The sequence below is a fragment of the Cervus elaphus genome, chromosome 23, assembly GCF_910594005.1.
Source record: "Cervus elaphus chromosome 23, mCerEla1.1, whole genome shotgun sequence".
Lineage (NCBI taxonomy): Eukaryota > Metazoa > Chordata > Mammalia > Artiodactyla > Cervidae > Cervus > Cervus elaphus.
The window spans coordinates 74032114-74052163 of record NC_057837.1 but is presented as its reverse complement, the minus strand read 5'-3'; the positions used below and the strand labels follow the sequence as shown (position 1 = coordinate 74052163).

General features: G+C 57.4%; 1 protein-coding gene across 4 annotated transcripts; it reads left to right on the top strand.

The window, feature by feature from the left end:
- The first annotated feature begins 125 nt into the window (after positions 1-125).
- ZNF335 (zinc finger protein 335) lies at positions 126-19381 on the top strand. 4 transcript variants are annotated; one of them, XM_043883074.1, is made up of 28 exons: positions 126-263; positions 952-1202; positions 2493-2748; positions 3673-3750; positions 4000-4305; positions 4400-4528; positions 5380-5526; positions 7273-7525; positions 7606-7783; positions 8698-8810; positions 9581-9599; positions 9742-9858; positions 9944-10020; positions 10102-10262; positions 10902-11134; positions 12029-12122; positions 12248-12342; positions 15087-15346; positions 16165-16276; positions 16415-16789; positions 17462-17604; positions 17692-17846; positions 17977-18080; positions 18174-18251; positions 18482-18565; positions 18655-18720; positions 18802-18883; positions 18965-19381. In XM_043883074.1, the coding sequence occupies exons 2-28, from the start codon at positions 1002-1004 to the stop codon at positions 19090-19092; spliced, it is 4044 nt and encodes a 1347-aa protein (XP_043739009.1). In that variant the 5' UTR covers positions 126-263; positions 952-1001; the 3' UTR covers positions 19093-19381. The 4 variants fall into 4 exon arrangements, with proteins under 4 accessions (XP_043739009.1, XP_043739012.1, XP_043739011.1 ...); XM_043883077.1 differs by having other exon boundaries at positions 148-278; positions 2493-2733; XM_043883076.1 differs by having other exon boundaries at positions 148-278; positions 4403-4528.
- The last annotated feature ends 669 nt before the right edge of the window (positions 19382-20050 follow it).

Sequence of the window (20050 nt, the reverse complement as noted above, 5' to 3'; positions counted from 1 at the left end):
TCTGTGTTCCTCCGCCCTGAGATAAAGTAGCCCCTAACCATAGCGGATTCTATCACTAATACTAAGTGACATATAAAATCTCAGATTATCTTACGACTCTATTATGATTTTCAGGCCTCAGGGCCACCTTCCAGCGCATTGGAAGCCTTTCTCCGGACCGGCGTAAGAAGTAGTCCCGGCCTCCGTGAGGCCGATGGGTCCCTCCGCCGCGGGGGGAAAGAGGATGGCGACCTCGTCGATGCCGGAGTCGGAGAGGAACACCGGTACGAAAGCGTCAGGTGAGCTTCGGGGAGAGTCAGGTCACCAGACCGCACCCTGCCAGGAAGTAGGGCCACACTGCGGGGAGACCCGGTGGAGAGGTCCCGGGCCGGCGGGGCTGTCCGAACAGGGCCCCGGGGTCCCAGGCCCTTTAGTCGCTCTCGCACTTGCCTGAGCGGAAACCCTGCGCCGCCACAAGATGGCGTCGGGCCTGGAGCGCAGGCAGCGCCGGGGACAGCCCCGAGTCGCCAGGCCCCGGGACCGTCTCTGTCAGCCCCCTCCGCACGGGCGCCAGGGGAGGGGGGAGCAAGCCGCTGACCCAGGGGGGCCTGCGGGCGGTACCACCGACCCTCCACCCGGGGGGACTCGGGGGGCCGGAGGGCTGAACCACTGAGGCCACACGGGGCCCATAGAGGGAACCACTCTGCGGGAATCATGGAGGGGAGGAGAGAAGGGTCAAGATTCCCCGCCACTGACCACCCTCCCGAGGATGAGGGAAAGGCCGGAGACTGGGAGGCAAGGCTTCCTGGTCCTGTTTTCCCGAAGCAACCCCTCGCCGTACCATAGAAAGCCCCGCCCCGTCGGCGACTCAGTGTTTGCATCTGCGAAATGGGCACATGGGCGCAGCTGAGTGGGATGCGGGGACCGGGAATGAGGCCCACCAGTTCCAGCCCCGGTCACATCCTCTCACAGAGTGAAGGCCCCGGACCTTGGGCCCTCCTGTCAGGCAGCCCCCCGAGCCGATGGAGGAAAACGAGGTGGAGAGCAGTAGCGACGCGGCCCCTAGGCCTGGCCGGCCCGAGGAGCCCTCGGAGAGCGGGTTGGGTGTGGGCACCTCGGAAGCCGTGTCTGCCGACAGCAGCGACGCCGCGGCCGCCCCGGGGCCAGCGGAGGCCGACGATTCCGGCGTGGGGCAGAGCTCGGACCGCGGCAGCAGCTCGCTGGTATGGACCGCGCTTGGGTGGAGGCCGCGACCGCAGGCAGCAGTGCTTGGCAGTCGGGGTAGCAGCCAGCAGGCTTGCTTGTAGCTAATAATTGGTTTATGGTTTACTGTGACCCAGGCTCCATGCCAGGCCCCTAGCATGGGTTTTCTCATTTAAACCTCGTACCTTGTAAGGCACATACCACTCTTTCCACATCTTAAGCAGAGAAGCAAACGGGCACAGAGTCAGGATTCAAATCTAGGCTGTGGGCTGCGCTCTCCACTGTTGCCCTGGTTCACATCTTGGCTCTTCTGCTGATTCACTGGGAGATCTCGTGGAGCCTCAGTCTTCTGTCTGTAAAATGGAGCAGAAATACCTACCCCTGAGGGTGCTGTGTTGTGAGCTGCCACCAGATGTTTTCTTGGAAACGCTTTATAAAATAGTCTCATGGCTTTGCCACCTCTTAGCTCTGTGGTCTCAGATAAGCTCCCCAGGCTTTAGCTGTCAGTTTTCTTATGTGTAAAGTGGGAATAATAAATGTCTGTGCCAGTAAGGGTGGTTTTTTTTTTTTTTGAGGGTTAAATGAGTATGTGCAAAGCAATTAAAACGGGGCTCAACACGTGGTAAACAGTCAGTATATATCCAGACCCTCAGCATTGTCATTATTTGCCAGATAGTGATGGTTTTCAGGACATCACATCATAGAGGTACACAATAACAGCCTCCACTTTGCGGGTCCAGGGGTTGCATTGGTTCAGCAAAGATGGACTTAGCATGTGCCCACCTAGTGCTCAACCCTGGGGTTACAGCAAGAGACGAGAGGTGTAGTTCTGGCCCTAATGGAATCTGACTTGGGAGCCTTAATACTGCAGAGTGAACCATCAAGTGATGGGGGGCCCGGGGGCGGGAGGGACACAGGCAACTAAATTGCTGAGGATAGAGGGGTCCTAACTTGGCCTTGGGGGTCAGGGTCAGCTTCCCAGGAGAGGTACCAGCTGCGTGTCTGAGTAGGAATTAGCCATGGTGTGATGCTATGAAGCGTTTCAGGCAGAGGGAACAGCTTATTTGACAGCATGGTGAAACCAGCTTCACCTGACTATTGTGTGGGGGCAGATGTGGGGCCTTATACCTGATCAGACCCAGGGACCCTGGGGCTTGTTTTTGGGGAGGCTCCGTGACTAGAGGGTTTCTCCCACCGGTCTTCTGTGTGGATGAGGGCGTTGGGTGGCTCCACTCACCATGTCCTTGGGCCCCTAAGGAGCCCCATCCCTAGCTCCTGAGCTTCCTCTCTCCCTGTTTCCTGACCCCCAGGAGGAGGTCTCTGAGAGCAGCTCCAGCACAGACCCGCTGCCCCATGGCTACCTCCCTGACTCATCTTCTGTTTCCCGCGGGCCAGTGGCAGGGGTGACGGGCGGCCCCCCAGCCCTGGTGCACTCCAGTGCACTCCCAGACCCCAACATGCTGGTGTCCGACTGCACGGCTTCTTCCTCGGACCTGGGCTCGGCCATTGACAAGATCATCGAGTCCACCATCGGGCCCGACCTCATCCGGAGTGAGTCAGGCCATGGTGGGCAAGAGTTGCCCCTCAAGGGTTTCCCTACAGAACCAGCTGTGCAGACTCAGGCAGATAACCTTATCACTCTGAGTTTGTAATGTGAAAGCAGTAACCCCATCTCATAGTGCTAAATGACATGAGGATTTACCTGACTTTGGGGCTTTCCTGGTGGCTTAGATGGTAGAGAGTCCTCCTGCAGTGCAGGAGACTCAGGTTTGATCCCTAGGTCAGGAACATCCTGTGGAGAAGGACATGGCTACCCACTCCAGTATTCTTGCCTGGAGAATCCCATGGACAGAGGAGCCTGGTGGGCTAGAGTCCATGGGGTCGCAAAGGGTCAGACACAACTGAACGATTAAGCACAAAATACCTGACTTTGCACTGGAGTCTGTTCTAAACACTCTACCTGCAGTAGTAGGTCATTGATCATCTTGGTAACCCTGAAAGTACATGCTGTTGTTGTTCTCACAGTCTAGATGAGGAAGCTGGGGCACAGAGGATGTAAACCAGCATAGCCGCTGTCATTAGCGAGTATTGGGCCATAAGCTCAGTCTGACTCCAGAGTTGGTGCTCATGATTTGCCAGACTACTTTCTACTATCAGTGATCTGTGTAAGGGTCGTAGCACTTGGAAAGGCCCTGGGATGGTCTCGAAAGCCAGTCCTAAGAAAGTGGTGCAGCATCTGGGCCTTCACCGTGGAGAAGGTTGGAGAGGAAAAGAGGGAGACCTTCCAGGTGTAGTGGTTAAAGGCGGACAGCTGTGGACTGGCTGCGGGGCCAGCATGTCACACATCCCAGACCTCCCAACAGCCCTGCCCTGGACGGGAGGTGGGTCACGGGGCAGCCAATTTCACAGTCGCATGGGTGAATCGGACTGAGTGTTGGCCTGATGGTTGTCCTTATCAGCTGGGCATCCCCTCCTCTTGTCTCTGCCTAGGCTGCATCACCGTGACCAGTGCGGAGGGCAGCGGGGCTGAGGCCACACGGTACCTGATCCTGCAGGGACCAGACGATGGTAAGGGCCCAGCACCAGGCCCAGGGAGCCCTGCCGTGTGTGGGGGTAGGACAGGCAGGCTCTGCCGCAGACTCACTGTGTGATCTTGGCAGGTTATCTGCTGCCCCTGGCCTCTCAGTTTCCCCACGGTTACTATGGTGGGGCTTGTGTTCTAGGACCCCTGGGCTTGCCTGGGAGGGGCAGCAGTAGCTCATGGCCAGCCTCCCTCTCCACTTCCCTCTGATTCCCTCACCACCCGCACCTCTCCAGGTGCCCCCATGGCATCACCGATGTCCAGTTCCACCCTGGCCCATAGCCTGGCAGCCATCGAGGCCCTGGCTGACGGCCCCACGTCCACATCCACATGCCTGGAGCCGCCGGAGGAAGCGCAGGGTGGGCCCAGCTCCCCGGCGCAGCCACCCCTGGGCTCTGGCACCGAGGAGCCGGACTTGCAGAGCCTGGAGGCCATGATGGAGGTGGTGGTGGTCCAGCAGTTCAAGTGCAAGATGTGCCAGTACCGGAGCAGCACCAAGGCCACGCTGCTGCGCCACATGCGGGAGCGGCACTTCCGCCCAGGTGTGTTGATAGCGGCTGGCCTGCCCGCCTGCACACATGGGGTGCCAAGAGTCAGGCTTGACAAGCGCGTTGTACCCTGCTCCCCCACCCCCAGCAGCAGCAGCTGGTAAGAAGGGGCGTCCGCGCAAGTGGGGCAGCTTGGCCCAGCCCCAGGAGGAAGAGGGCCCAGAGGAGGAAGACGACGATGACATCATAGATGCTGGCGCCATTGATGACCTGGAGGGTAGGCTCCCAGACCTGCTGCCCACCCACGTCTGCATATACTGAGCTCCCTCTGGCCCACGTGAAGGGCCAGGAAAGAGGAATTGGCACAGGCGCAGCCAGGAGTACCTCCAGCATAAGATAAGAGGAGCTGGGGCTTTGGGACCAGGAGCTTCATGTGCAGTTGTCCAGACTGTGCACTGAAAACCAACACTGTGTCTAAGGTCATGTCCGTTTGTCCAGCAGAAACAGAATGCAAGCCATGTGTGTACTTTTTTTAGTAGCTGTATTAAAAGTAAAAAGATGAATTTAAAGTCAATCATATATTTTATTTACCTATTATATCTAAAATCTAATTTCAGTATGCAATCATTATAAAAAATTATTAACAAATTATTTTTACCTTTTTTCAGTCTAATTTTTGGAAATCTGAAGTGTATTTTATACTTAATTATGCCTCAGTTTAGACTAGGTACATTTTGAATGCTCAAGAGTCACATATGGTGAGCGGCTCCTTTAATGGGTAGCATAGTCATACTTTGTAGACTTGAATGACTAGACACTTTTTTCCTAAACAATGACTATAAAGTGTATTGAGGAAGGGGCACTTTTTTTCTGATTCACATTAAGGTATATATGAGGTAATGGTAGGTGTTAAGAATGGTCCAGAGAAAGGACTGCAGGACCTCAAAGACGAGTACTGACAGTCAGCCAGGGGAACATCAGGAGGGCTTCCTGGAGGTGTCATCCCTGGTGGGTTTGGAAGGAGGAGCAGGCAGGGAAGGGGAAGTGGGCCTCTTTCCAGGGAAGCTGGCAAGGGGTCAGGGCTGAAAGGTCAAGGCTGTGGCCCTCCTCCTCTTGCTATCCCCACAGAAGACAGCGACTATAACCCTGCAGATGACGAGCCCCGGGGCCGGCAGCTGCGGCCCCAGCGCCCCACTCCCAGTACCCTGAGACCCCGCAGGAGACCTGGCCGGCCCCGGAAGCTGCCTCGCCTGGAGACCTTGGATCTCCCAGATGGTGAGAGTAGGGCCCAGGGGTGCGGGTGGGGATCAGGGGTGGCCTCGTTCCCTGCTTGCTTCCATGGAGCCTGGGGATGGAGCGTGCTGTGCAAAAGAGCAAGTCTCAGACCCACCAGAATGACCTGCCGGCCTCCTGGTGATGGGGAAAGCCCTCCCCTACCAAGCTCGAGGGTTAAGATTCACCAGCTGTCCGATAAAGCTTTTCCGTGGGAAGCTGTCACAGCATGGAAGTTGGAGTATTTACAACTGAGCTAATTATTCCTAAAACGAGAATAAGTCTGAGGTCTGAGACGATGTCAGAGGAGCACGGACTTGGAGGGTGACAGGCTTGGGACAGGGGAGACCCCATGGACAGAATGCCAGCTCTGCCTCCTACCAGCTGGATCTGGAGTGGGTCGCTTTGCCTCTTGAACCTCCCCTTCCCTTATTGTGAATGCAGGTGATAGATAGTACCTGCCTCTTAGGGTTGTAGCTTAAATAGACATGCCAGGAATACAAGGTAGTGGTTTTTGTACATGAAGTTGTGTGTGTGGAGGAGTGATTATATTTTTTTTTAGTGTTTTTTTTTTTTTTTTCTTTTTTGGCTACACCTCATGGCATGTGAGACTTTAGTTCCCCAACCAGGAATCAAACCCACACCTCCAGACCTGGAAGCACCATGTTTGAACATGTGGACTGCCAGGGAAGTCCCTAGTCTTCTTTGTAAAGTAACTTTTTACTGAGGTGTATGTGCAGGAAAGCAGCGGTGTGCTAACTGCACAGCTCAGTGAATTTTTTAAAGGTTTTCTGTGTGTCTTTATTTTTGGCTGTGCTGAGTCTTTGTTGCTTCGAGGGTTTTTCTCCAGTTGTAGTGCACAGCCTTCTCATTGCAGTGGCTTCTCTTATTTTGGAGCACAGGCTCTAGGGCTCACGGGCTTCAGTACTTGCCGCATGCAGGCTTAGTCATTGTGGCTCCTGGGCTCTAGAGCACAGGCTTAGTAGTTGTGGCGCAAGGATTTAGCTGCTCCACAGCGTGTGGGATCATCTGAGACCGAGGATCGAGCCTGTGTGCCTTGCATTGGCAGCCAGATTCTTTATCCAGCTCGGTGAATTTCTACAAGTGAATACACCTGAACATCCTGTTGGACGTGAGATGTTACCCGCATTTCCCGTAACATATTTTGAATTTTTTAAACACATTTTGAATTTTTAAAACATTACAGTGAAATACTGTTAGTGTTTTTGAATAGGCAATGTATTCGGATGTTTTGATGGCAGAGGCTTTGCAACTGTGTGCCGTGATGTCTCCTTCCTCTCTCCCATATGCTCTTCAGCCTCTCAGCCTCCCTTGGGAAAACCAGTGATTAAGTGTTGCTGTTGCTCCCCAGACCTTAGAATGTCTCTGTGAGGTCACTAGAGCAACAGTTACCTCCCTTTGACAGATGGGGGGAAAGGAGACTCAGAGAGGGGCGGGGCTTTGCCTGAGGACACACAGCAAGTTGGTGACTGAGTTGAGCCTACAGGCAGGTCTTCTGGCCGGGAGGCCCCAGCTCTCCCAGTGCTGCTCCAGACTCTCCCGTTTGAGGCGTGCCGTGCTGACAGCTGCAGGAGGGGACGTGTGTCCACACTGCTGTCTAATCACGGCGGCCTGTATCTGTCCCACACCTGCCGTGCCCATCAGTGGGCTGGGACAGTGTGTGTGGGGGTGTATCTTGGCTGGCCTCTGGCACACCTGTCCACATCTGTCCTGGTGTGTCTGTGGCAGGTGTGGACGGAGAGCCTCTAGTGAGTTCACAAAGTGGACAGAGCCCTTTGGAGCCACAAGACCCCGAGGCACCCAGCTCCTCGGGGCGGGGACGCCTGGTGGCCCTGGGCAAGGCCAATCGGGCCCCTGTGGAACCCGGTGTGAGCCAGTCAGATGCGAGGAATGCAGCATCGTCCTACCAGGATGAGGCTGACGCCCTGCCCCGCCGCCGTGGTCGGCCCTCCAGGCGCTTCCTTGGCAAGAAATACCGCAAGTACGGGTGCCGAGATGAGAGCTGAGGGTGGGGGGTGGCAGCCCGGCCCCTCCAGACCTCCTCCAACATCCTCCTGGCAGGTACTATTACAAGTCACCCAAACCGCTCCTGCGGCCCTTCCTCTGCCGCATCTGTGGCTCCCGCTTCCTGTCCCATGAGGACCTACGCTTCCACGTCAACTCCCACGAGGCCGGCAACCCCCAGCTCTTCAAGTGCCTGCAGTGCAGCTACCGCTCCCGCCGCTGGTCCTCACTCAAGGTGTGGCAGAGGGACCAGGAATGGAAGGGACGCTGGATGGGAGAAGGCCCTGAAGGGGAGTGGAGGTGATGGGCACCTTCCTGCCTTGTCTCCAGGCCAAGGATGTCCTTTCACAGGCTGCATACTGCAGTCGCATCATGTCTTAGACTTGCCTAACCACCAGCACACTTGGCAGGTGGCCGGAAAACTGCTTTAATCTCCTTCACTGTGTTAGAAAGTCTTCAGCAGGTCCTTTTCATCATCTACCCAGAGGTGCCTGTGGGCCTGCAGCAGCCCGAGCCTGTCTTGTACCTTGTAGATGCTCTGATGTCATCCTCATGTAGCCCAATGAGGTCATAAGTGTCAAGAGTCCCATTTTTTAATTATTATTATTTTTATTTTTGGCTGCCCTGGGTCTTCGTTGCTTTGTGTAGGCTTTCTCTAGTTGTGGTGAGCGGGGTCTACTCTTCATTGCGGGGCCCAGGCTCTAGGCATGGGGCTTCATAGGTACAGCACACAGGCATAGTTGCTCTAAGGCATGTAGAACCTTCCTCGGCCAGGCACTGGATCTGTGTCCCCTGCATTGGCAGGCAGATCCTTATTCCACTGTGCCACCAGGAGACTCCAAGGGCCCCATTTTACTGGCCCAGGAAGCTACACCTCGGTCAGAGTGAGGCAGCACTGGCCGTCGTGGGGGCTGGGCCAGCGCTCCACCTCTAGCTCTGATGGCTCGAGTTCTGGGCTTTCTGCACACATGGTGCTTCCTCCCTCAGACCGGGCCTAGAGGTTGTTCTCTGGACCTCGGCAGGAAGGGCGGGGAGCGGGGATTGTTCCGGGGTGCAGTGGGGAGGGACAACTCTAAGGCTGTAGGCACAGAGCTGGTGGGCAGGAAGGGAGGTTGTACCCCAGCCCTGTCCTTTCTGCCTGTCTCCCAGGAGCACATGTTCAACCACGTGGGCAGTAAGCCCTACAAGTGTGACAAATGCAGCTACACCAGCGTCTACCGGAAGGACGTCATCCGGCACGCTGCCGTGCACAGCCGGGATCGGTCAGTAGGGCTGGGGAGGCAGAGGCCCAGGGTGACCCCAGTTCCCACGTACTGAGCCCCTGCTCTGGGTTAGCCCCTTTGTAGCACACGACAGACATGGGAACAGCAGGATGGTTCATCCCAGATCACTTGGCTCAGAGCAGGGCAGTGGGGGCGCCTAGAGGTCTCTTACTAGGTCTGTTTCCTGCTTCGAGCTTTGTAATTTGGGGACTGTCATTGTCGAGGTGGTTAAAGGAAATGGTGTACCTAAAGGGGCTCAGAAAAGGATCTAAAGCCAGTTCTCTGTTACACCTGTTTCTTTCTTTCTCTTTGGCACAACTTGCAGGTTCTTAGTTTCCTGACCAGGGATTGAACCCAGGCCCCAGCAGTGGAAGTGTCGAGTCCTAACCATTGGACCGTCAGGGGATTCCCTCTTATAGATTTTTCTTTCAAAATATAAATAAAAAAGGAGGAGGAGTCCTTTGTCCACATGAAATTAGGGACACCAGGTTGAACAAGCACTTGGGATAGCAGCTCTCCACCGCTGCATACTTTCTCAGAGTCTTTAAAACACAAATGTGTTTTGTGACAGAGAATGGCTTGTTCCTAAAGCTAAGTGGCAGAACTTACCGAACACCTCTTCACATTTTCTCCAGTGAGCTCCAGTGGAGGAATGCCGTTCTCACAGAAGGGAGCTAGGATCAGGGCTGAGACTGGGTCCGGTCAGTGGGAGAGGGTCTGGGGTGGGCTTGGGCACGTGATGGTCTGACTCCTGCGTCTTTCTCCCCTAGGAAGAAGAGGCCAGACCCAGTGAGTCGGCGGCTCAGGCCTGGGAAGGGCCCCTGCCTGCGGGCTGCCCATGGCGTGGAGGGGGGCGGCGGGAGGCCCAGGCACAGGCTCACCCTCCCTGCTTGCCTTCCGTGTCCACCCGGCCCCTTCTGCCCCTTCCCAGACCCCAAAGCTGAGCTCCTTCCCCTGCCCTGTGTGTGGCCGTGTCTACCCCATGCAAAAGAGACTCACTCAGCACATGAAGACGCACAGTACAGAGAAGCCCCACATGTGCGACAAGGTGGGTGAGGCTGAGTGCAGGGCTGGGGCGTGAGCGAGGCCTGCTAGGGGGCGGCTCCGTCACTAACCCACCCCACCCCCTGCAGTGTGGAAAGTCCTTTAAGAAGCGCTACACCTTCAAGATGCACCTGCTCACGCATATCCAGGCTGTCGCCAACCGCAGGTACCCCCCGGAAGAGCCCCTGGGGCCGCAGGGCCCCGCCGTGCCCCGCTGCTGAGCTCTCCCCGCCCCGACTACCTGCAGGTTCAAGTGCGAGTTCTGCGACTTTGTTTGCGAGGATAAGAAGGCGCTGCTCAACCACCAGCTGTCCCACGTCAGCGACAAGCCCTTCAAGTGTAGCTTTTGCCCCTATCGCACCTTCCGAGAGGACTTCCTGCTATCCCATGTGGCCGTCAAGCATACAGGTCCGGCCGGCCCCACCCCTCAACACAGCAGGGCCCAGTGGTGGAGGCTGGGCTCTGTCTTCTTAGCCACCCCCCCACCCCCCACTCCACCCGGGACTGTCGCTCACCTGAGCTCAGATCCCAGCTCAGCCAGCTCTTCTCTGTATGACCTGGGGTCAGTCTTTGCCCTCTCTGAGCCTTTCTTAGCTGTGAAACGAGAGAATCCGAAGTACCAACGGTGTGGTGGCTATAAAACCATTTTTTCCCGTAGCCCTGCCCTCACCAGAGGAAGCCATAGAAGATGGACGGCAGATATTGCCTCCTCTTCTTGGTGCCTGGCCCTCGGGCAGGCACACAAGGGAAGTCTAGAGAAGGGGAGCCAGGGTGCCCTTAGCTGGATTCCCGGCTCCCTGTGGGGAGGCGAGTCAGGAGAGAGGTGTGTGGTCATGGGACCTTGAACTGGTCCCTCGGAGGAAGGCCGTGAGCGCGGAGGGAGCCCTGGCCGGTTTCTGTCCTGCCCATCGGCAAGGACAGAGCGTGCTTTCCCTGCGCTGGGGAGCGGGGTGCTGGGAGTCAGCCAGCTGGAGAGGTCCTTGGGGCCACAGAAGGGTTCCCTGAGGGGGCGGGTGATTCCAAGGACGCCTCCTGCTGTGTCTGCAGGGGCCAAGCCCTTCGCCTGCGAGTACTGCCACTTCAGCACGCGGCACAAGAAGAACCTGCGGCTGCACGTGCGGTGCCGGCACGCCGGCAGCTTCGAGGAGTGGGGGCGGCGCCACCCTGAGGAGCCCCCCTCCCGCCGCCGCCCCTTCTTCTCTCTGCAGCAGATTGAGGAGCTGAAGCAGCAGCACAGCACGGCCCCCGCGCCCCCCGCCAGCTCCCCAGGACCTCCTGAGGTAAGCGCAGGCAGCGGGTAGAAGGGGTGGGGGGCATGGGCCGCGAGGCCGTGTGACGCCGCCTCCCCCAGCCCCAGGGTCCTCGTCGGCAGGTAGGATACAACGAAATGAGCCCTGCCTCCCTGGACGGGGGTGAAGGATGGCTGAGGGCACAGAGATGCCGTCCTTAAGCTCCGAGGAGGGGTGGGCTTTCCAGTGCTATTAAAATAGAGAACGGAAGTATCAGTAGCCAGGTCGTGATAATAGTTTGTTATTCGCCCACACAAAAGGAGTCCAAAGGGGAGCAGCCCAGGACTGATGTGGCAGTTCCCTGGTCAGTCATCAAGGACCAGGCTCTCTCAATATATCTTCCTACGCATATGATTCCCATTTTTGTGGTTGCCTCATTGTCCAGTATAGCTGCAGGAGCTCCAGCCTTCTTCACCATCCCAGACAAGAAGCAGGAGGAAGGGATGGGGGAAGAGGAAAAAGGATGCCTGCCGTCTATCCATTTTAGCTTCCTCATGAACTTTACCAGAAGCTCCTGCTTAGCCACATGGCCAACTTTATCCAGCTGCAAAGGAGGCTGAGAAATACAGTCTCTCGGCTGAGTTTGTTGCCTGCCCCCTCCTTGCCTCCAAAGATGGACCAGCACGATGTGCTGGTAGAGCATAGAGGGGCTCTGGAGTCAGCCAGCCTCGTGTTCAAGCCCCAGTTCTCCTCCTTACTAGTCAGGGGATTCTTTAACCTTAGTCAGCTCATTGTAGCGTGGAGCTGGTAAATATCGTGAAGAGAGTCAAGATCAAACCAGCCAATAGATGTGAAGTGAAGCGTCTGACACGCAGGAGGTGCTTGGTGAACACACTTGAATCTGACCTGCCCCCTGTCACCCTTGGCCACATTCCCACCCCGCAGATCCCCCCAGAGGCTGCACCTTTCCAGTCCCCTGAGACCCCCCCACTGCTCTGTTCTGACACCCTGGGTGGAGCTACCATCATCTATCAGCCAGGTGAGTTCTGCGGGAGAGTGGGAACAGGGACAGGGCTCATGCTGATGGGGCTGGAAGCTGGTGGGGAGGGGGCTTGGGTGCCAGTTTTGCAGCCCTTTCTAAGGCTCAGGTTCCACCCGACCCAGGGACCGCGGAGTCGACAGCCATGGCCACGCAGACAGCCTTGGACCTGCTGCTGAACATGAGCACTCAGCGGGAACTGGGTGGCGCAGCCCTGCAGGTGAGCTCCTTCCTGGCCTGGCTTCACCCTGGGTGTCAGCTCTGTGCTGCATACTGGGAGCGGAGGCAAGTGGTGAAGGAGACATGCCCTGCCCTCAGGGAGCTTGCAGGTAGTGGAAGACAGATCCACTGGACCCCAGTGGGCGGGTGCAGGGGAGGGGGGCCGCTGTGCCAGGGAGGCCCCAGGAGACCAGGGAGGGCAGGCGGTCTCCCACTGCACACTCCGGAGTCACCAGCGACATCCAGTGCACTGAGCAGTAAGCACCACACTCTGCTCGGGGCTCTGAACAGGCTTCCCAGCTAGCCCAGCGCCCTCACTCCGTGCCACCTCCCACAGGCCAAAGGCTCCCACAGCTTTCTCCAGCTCTGACCTCTCACAGGGTTCATGCACCTTAAACCCAGCATGTCCTCCCCCAAGTTCATCATCTTTACTTCTTGCTGCACCCAGCCACCTCCCCGCACTGCTCCACGCTTCTCTAAGGCAGGGAAAGGTCTGTCAGCACCTCTTGTCTCTTAGCCTCCTGGAAGGATGGAAACTGTGTGTTTGAGATGATAAATTCTGAGAACTTGGAAGAGTAACATGCTGCCAGGGGAACAGAGCTCCATGGAGGAGGGAGCCTGTTTTGAACCTGGAAATCTTCATAGGGTTTAGTTTGTAGCATTTGGGGGTAGGGAGAAGTTTTAGATTTTTAGATAGTTCAATGTATCAAGCTTTTATAGTTTTTGCTTGTGGTATCATCCTTAGAAAAGCCTCTTCACCTCAAGATCATATAAACATTAATTGGTATTTTCTTCGTACAGTTTCATTTTTTACACTTAAATCTTTACTCCACCTGGGATTTATTTTTGGTATATGCATAAAGGTAGGGGACTAACTTTATTTTTTTCCCAAAAGTTGTCCAGTACAGTAGATGGAATCCTCTAACTTCCCTAGTCATTTGAAACATCCCCATTATCATGCAGTAGATTTTCCTGTGTTTCTAGACAAGGTCTTTTCTTTTGATCTGTTTGCCATTCTCATGCCAGTATCATGCATTTTGCTTTGTTTTTTTGATTACAAAAATATGCTTGTGAAACCCAAAATGAGTGTTAAGAAATGTTCTTTTCAGAGGGTGAAAATCTTTTAAGTTTCCTCCCCTCCCCTTCATTTCCACTGGTAACAGGTTAATAAGCATTTCTGCAGAGGTGTGTCCAGGTGCTCGGTAACACGGAGACCTTTTGATCTTTAAAAAGTGGGGTCATGGCATCTGCGCTTATGGACAGCCTAGCTCTACTTCCCTCTGCAGGCTGGCCACACATGTGTCCACTTCTTACTGACGTCTCCACCTCATTCCGTCATAGGGGTGTTCTGAAGCTTATCTCGTCAGTCCTTTATGCGTGCATGGTTTCCAGTCTTTCAAGAACTTAAGGCAGTGCTTCCGTGAACATGTATTTTCAGGTGTTCATAAACATGTATTTTAGTTGTGGGGTTAAAAGAAGCCTCCTAGAAACAGAATCCGTGGGTCCCACCCTGAGCATGACTCCTCCTAAAGTGATGTGTTGGGACTTCCCTGGTGGCCTGGTGGCTTAGACTCTCGCTTCCATTGCACAGGGGCCAGGTTTGATCCCTGGTCAGGGACGTGCTGCAACTAAGATCTGGTGTCTGGTGCAGCCAAATAAATAACAATTAAAAAAACAAAAACATATGTCATTACATGACTGCCACTAGAGTGCGCTTCCCCACTGCCTCACCAATGCTGCACATCAGTCTTTATCAATCTCTTGTCACAGACATGTATATAAGGGTCTTAATTGATAACTTTGTCATCACAAGAGAGATCGAGTTTCTGTATGTTCATAGACCACTTTATTTCTTCTCTCACTTACCTGCTTGTAAATTACTAGTCTTCTTATCACTTTGCAAGGGCTGTTTGTATGTACGGGAACTCTACCTTTTATCTCTGATATGCATTGTTAAATACCATCTCCCCCACCCCAAGTGTCTTTGTTTTCTGGTCTCATTTTCTGATTTGTGTTGCTGTAAGTTTTAACATCTGTCATGATTAAGAAAATCTTCTCACCCTAGGATTATAGATATACCCATATTTTCTTCTAATAGATCTTGAGTTTTATTTCTTACGTTTCAATCTTTAATCCATTTGAAGCAGACTTTGGAGTAAGATGTGAGGTAGAGCTCTGATGTTTGTTTTTTCTTACTGATTTGTCACTTGTTCTTCTACCTCAGGGTTTCTTAACCATGGCGCTTTGGGCTAGATAATTCCATGTTGAGGGGGCTGTCCTGGTCATCATGGGATGTTTAGCAGCATCTTTGGCTTCTACCAGCCAGGGGCCGATATCCACCCACCCCACCCCACCACCCCCGCCCAATTGTGACAATCAAAACTGTCTCCAAACATGACGCAATGCTCCAGGGAGCTCTATCTTGTCCTTGTTAATGCTCTCCAGTGTCCCTAGGGGGCAGTAGAGCTCCATCCTGTCCTTGTTAAGTCTCTCCAGTGCCCTTAGGGGGCAGTAACGCTCTGTTCTGTCCTTGTTAAGTCTCTCCAGTGCCCCTAGGGGGCAGTAACGCTCTATCCCGTCCTTAAGTCTCTCTCCAGTTGCCAGGAGCACAAAACTGGGCTTGTGTCCGTGAGTGGTGGCGGCACTGGGTCCGGCTGGAGCGTGGGCAAGCTTTGAGGCCCGGAGATAGAAAAGCACCTTGAACGCCAGCTCCTGCCACCAACCCCACCTGTCATGCTGTTGCAGGTGGCCGTGGTGAAGTCAGAGGACATGGAAGCAGGGTTAGCGTCCTCAGGGGGACAGCCCTCCCCAGCAGGCGCCACTCCCCAAGTGGTCACCCTCCACATGGCAGAGCCAGGAGGCAACGTGGCCGCCGAGAGCCAGCTCGGCTCCCCTGACCTGCCGCAGATCACCCTGGCGCCTGGGCCGTTCGGCGGAGCTGGCTACAGCGTCATTACGGCCCCCACCGTGGAGGAGGGCACGTCGACTCCCGGCACGCCTTACAGGTGAGCCCTGCGGCCGTTCGTAGGTGTGCTGAGGGGAGTGAGGGGAGTACCCTGCCCACCCACGCCGAGTTCACAGGAGGTAAAATGATTGGGCTGTAAGGGTATGGTGTCCCTCTCGGGAAGGGCTACTTCAGAAATTGCAGGCACTTGACGGTCGTGGACTCAGCTAACCACTCCTGTGGGATGAGTGTTTCCCTCACTTTACACGTGAGGAGGGAGTGCAGTAGTTCCCCGAAAGTCAGATGCGCTGTGGGTCTGAGCCTGGCCTATGGGCCACGTGCTCCTGGTTCTGGATCCTTGAGGTTTGGCCAGTTCTGACCTTCGTCACACGCTTGGGCTCCTCAGCGACATCAGAGGCCCCACCGCTGCACTTAGGTTCTTGTAGGCTGAGCGAGTCTAGGGCAGAAATGTTCGTTTTCCATTTTCACTGAATCCCTGGGCCATCAGAGGAAGCCCTGAATTCCAGTACCGGATGGTTCAGCCGGGATGGGAGCCAGGAGCCCTGCCTCCCCTGCTCACCCTCTTCTCCTGCCCCACTTGGTCAGACTTGGGTTTGACCCCTGGAGCCCTTCATCTCATCACTGCATGCCCGTGAGAGGGTGGGGATGACCACTGCTGAGCTAGACGGTACAGTGGACACTGGGTCCCTGCTTGTGAAAGAGGCAGCGGAGGTCCCACTGGTAAAGGGAGGAGCCCGGGGCCAGTCTGTGGTGGCCGTGGTCCACTGTGCAAGGAGGGCTGTCCCAAGGAAGGGGCTCCCGTGGCCCTCCATTCTCCGCTGGAACTCAGCTTCCCAGTCCTGACATCTGTGCCCACAGCGAGGAGCCCCCAGGGGAGGCAGCCCAGGCCGTGGTCGTGGGTGACACCCTGAAAGAAGCTGGCACACACTTCATCATGGCAGCCGACGGGACCCAACTGCACCATATCCAGGTGAGGCTGGAGGGGGCCCGGCCCCACCCCGCCCCCTCTTCTCCCCGCCCCCGCCCCCTTGCCTACGGTCCTCCCCCAGCCCCAGACCCCGCCCCTCCGCCCCGCCCTTTCCCCTCACGCCCCGCCCCCTCTCCACAGCTGACTGCAGACGGCTCCATCTCCTTCCCAAATACCGACGCCTTGGCTTCCGGCACCAAGTGGCCCGTCCTGCAGTACGGGGGGCTGCCCAGAGATGGCCCTGAGCCCCCGGCTCCAGCCAGGACCCACCGGCCAAGGGACCCTCAGGGCTCTGCCTCCCCACCTCCTGCAGCCAACAAACCCCTGGGCCTCGTAGTGCCCCCCTCGCCGCCATCTGCCACCACTGCCTCATCAAAGAAGTTTTCCTGCAAGATCTGTGCCGAGGCCTTCACTGGCCGAGCAGAGATGGAGAGTCACAAACGGGCCCACGCAGGGCCGGGAGCCTTCAAGTGCCCTGACTGCCCCTTCAGCGCTCGCCAGTGGCCCGAGGTCCGGGTAGGTGCCCCATTCGTCTGCTGGCCCCCGTCTGTGTAACAAAGCTTGACTGAGCACCCTCCAGGCCAGATCTTCCGCTCCCCACTGGGCTCAGAGGTGACTCAGCTAGGTCCCAGCTCTCAGGGGGCTGAGTCTGGCGGGGAGACACACCAGGCGGGGACTAACACCTGACTGTCCCAAGGGTGAACTCAGCACACACACGCAGGGAATGAGTCACGTGGACTTGGGGTGCTGGGGGGACTTCCTGGAGGTGATGGCTGAGCTGGGCCGGCAGGAGCAGAGGGGTGGTAACGTGAGGTGGCCAGGGAGACACGAGTTTTCCAGAAGACTGAGAGCTATCAATCCCAGGGAGGTTCCTGGGACTCCGTCCCCTGAGAAAGACGAATTCTTAGATCCGACTGCTTGCTGAATTCTCACACAGCTCCATGAGGGGAGGGGGGCCCAGAACCCAGAGTGTCGGGGCTGGGAGCGACCTTCAGAGGCCCCTCTTTGAGCCCGTACGTTTCACAGGGGTGACCTGAGGGTGAGCAGGGGCTGGGCTCTCTGAGCGGCCTCACGATGGAGCCAGCGGGGTCCCCCCCAGCGCCTGCAGAGCGGCAGGAGACCGTGGCACCGGGCTGGTGCGCGGGGAGCCGCCGGCCCTGAGCAGCGCTGCCTCCGCCCCGCCCGCAGGCCCACATGGCCCAGCACGCGAGTCTGCGGCCCCACCAGTGCAGCCAGTGCAGCTTTGCCTCCAAGAACAAGAAGGACCTGCGGCGGCACATGCTGACCCACACCAACGAGAAGCCCTTCGAGTGCCAGCTCTGCGGGCAGCGGTGAGGCTGGGCGAGGCCCTCCGGGGCTGCCGGGTCTGGGGGCGGGGGGCGGGGCGCCGCCGCTGAGCCAGCATCCTCCCCCCTCAGCTTCAACCGCAATGGGCACCTCAAGTTCCACATCCAGCGGCTCCACAGCCCTGACGGGAGGAAGACGGCACCCCCCCCTGCACGGGCCCCAGCCCGGCCCCCCACCCAGACCATCATCCTCAACAGTGATGACGAGACACTGGCCACACTGCACAGTGAGCGGCGCCCCAGGATGGGCCCGGGCCTGGAGCCACTGCCCGGGCGCACACCCTCGGGCTGGGGTGGGGCCGGGCCATGTCGTGTTTCCCTGCAACCTGAGCGACGTTCCCCCTCCTCTCTGCCCAGCTGCCTTCCAGTCTAGTCACGGGGTCCTGGGTCCCGAGCGGCTCCAACAGGCACTGGGTCAGGAACACATCTTCGTGGCCCAGGAACAGACAGTGAGCAATCAGGTGAGAGCCTGAGCTTGGGGGTCCCACTGGCAGGTTGGGGACAGGGGTGGGGCACCTAGAAATCTGAAGCTAGAGCTGGCTTGGCCATGACAGGAGGAAGCCGCCTACATCCAAGAGATCACCACAGCAGACGGCCAGATGGTCCAGCACCTGGTGACGTCTGATAACCAGGTGAGCTGCTGCTGCCGACCACCTGGGCCAGGGGCGCCCACCCTCCCCACCCCCACGCCCTGCTCCCAGGAGGGGAGGGACACTTTGCAAACAATCCCTCTGGGGGTCCATCCTTGCAGTTGCTGTTGCTGATGGGGGGGTGGGCGGGTGTCCCTGGCCACCCTGCTCTGCCTTCCTCGTGGAGCTCCTGGGGGGCAGGCTGCCAGCACCTGCCTCCCCTCCCTTCTCAGGTACAGTACATCATTTCTCCGGACGGAGTGCAGCAGCTCCTTCCCCAGGAATACGTGGTGGTGCCCGAGGGCCATCACATCCAGGTAGGCCAGGCCTGGAACAAGGCCGGGGGAGCGGGGCAGAGAGGCCGACACCCCCTCCCAGGGTCACTATGCGGGCTTCCTCTCTCCAGGTACAGGAGGGCCAGATCACACACATCCAGTATGAGCAAGCGGCCCCGTTCCTTCAGGAGTCCCAGGTAGAGCCCCTGGGGAGCCAGGGGAGCAGAGGCCTGGGCAGGGGCCCGTAGAGCTGTGTCTCATCGGCTTCTCTTCTCCAGATCCAGTATGTGCCTGTGTCCCCGGGCCAGCAGCTGGTCACCCAGGCCCAGCTTGAGGCTGCGGCACACTCGGCTGTCACAGGTACGGGGCTAGGCCTTGGGGGCCCGCGAGCCAGGCCTCGTTACTAGGCCTCAGGTCACCGTCCTCTCCCCTCCCCGGCAGCGGTGGCCGACGCTGCCATGGCCCAAGCCCAGGGCCTCTTTGGCACGGAGGAGGCGGTGCCTGAACACATCCAACAGCTGCAGCACCAGGGCATCGAATACGACGTCATCACCCTGAGCGATGACTGAGCCCCAGGAGCCCAGCGCCAGCCGTGGATGTTGATGGGGCCCGCCCTGCTGGGGGTGGAGGCCCGCGGGGACTCCCCTCCCTGCTGCACCTGGGATCTCCAGATACTGAGCAGCCAGCATCCTGTCACTGCTGGGGAGCCAGACCTGTGCTGCCGGGGTTGGGGGACAGCCATGGGCACCAGCCGGGACACGCTGGGGGCCCCAGCCTGCAGGCAGGCTTCGGGAGAGAAATTTATTTTTGTTGGTATGTACCCACTGGTCTCAGGCTCAATAAAGGGACCAGAGTCCAGCCTTGGTCCGCTCCCTTTGTCCATGTGCTGCTACAGCTGGAACCAGGCAAGGCATTAGGAAGCAGGAAGAGGAGCCTGTTAGAGCCCACGAGGGTGGGACTGAGGTGGGAGCTGCCGGCCTGAGGTGCACCCTGCCCTGCCTTTGTAAGTACAGTGGCCCAGGAGCGCAGACCCGTGGGCCAGCGGCCTGGCACCGGAGAGACTGCTAGGCTGGGGAAAGCGGACAGCACCTTTGGATGCTGCGTCCTCCCCAGCCCCAGGGGAGCACTGGCCCATGCCTCGAGGTCCTCGGTGCACAGCCAGGTACCTGTACTGAGGCCAAAGCTGTACTTCCTCCTGGCCCTCGACTGTAAAACACAGCCAGCTGCCCACGCTGGTGGCACCAGCCATCTAGGTTTCTACCTGCCCTCCACTCCTGAGGTGTCAATGAAGCTGCTGCTGGCTGTGGGAGCTCGGGGCTTGCCGATGGCTGACGCTGGCCTCTGGACCCTTCAGATTTCCTGGGCACAAGCAGAGGCCACCAGGGACCAATGGTGGGGACAGCAGGATGAGAAGTTAGATACTGGAGCCTGGGGCTGAGTGTGCAGGCCCAGGGGTCATGAGAAGGTGCACCTGGATGTGCAGTGGAGGGCTGTGGTCCTGCGAGTGGCTTCAGCTTCCTCAACCTG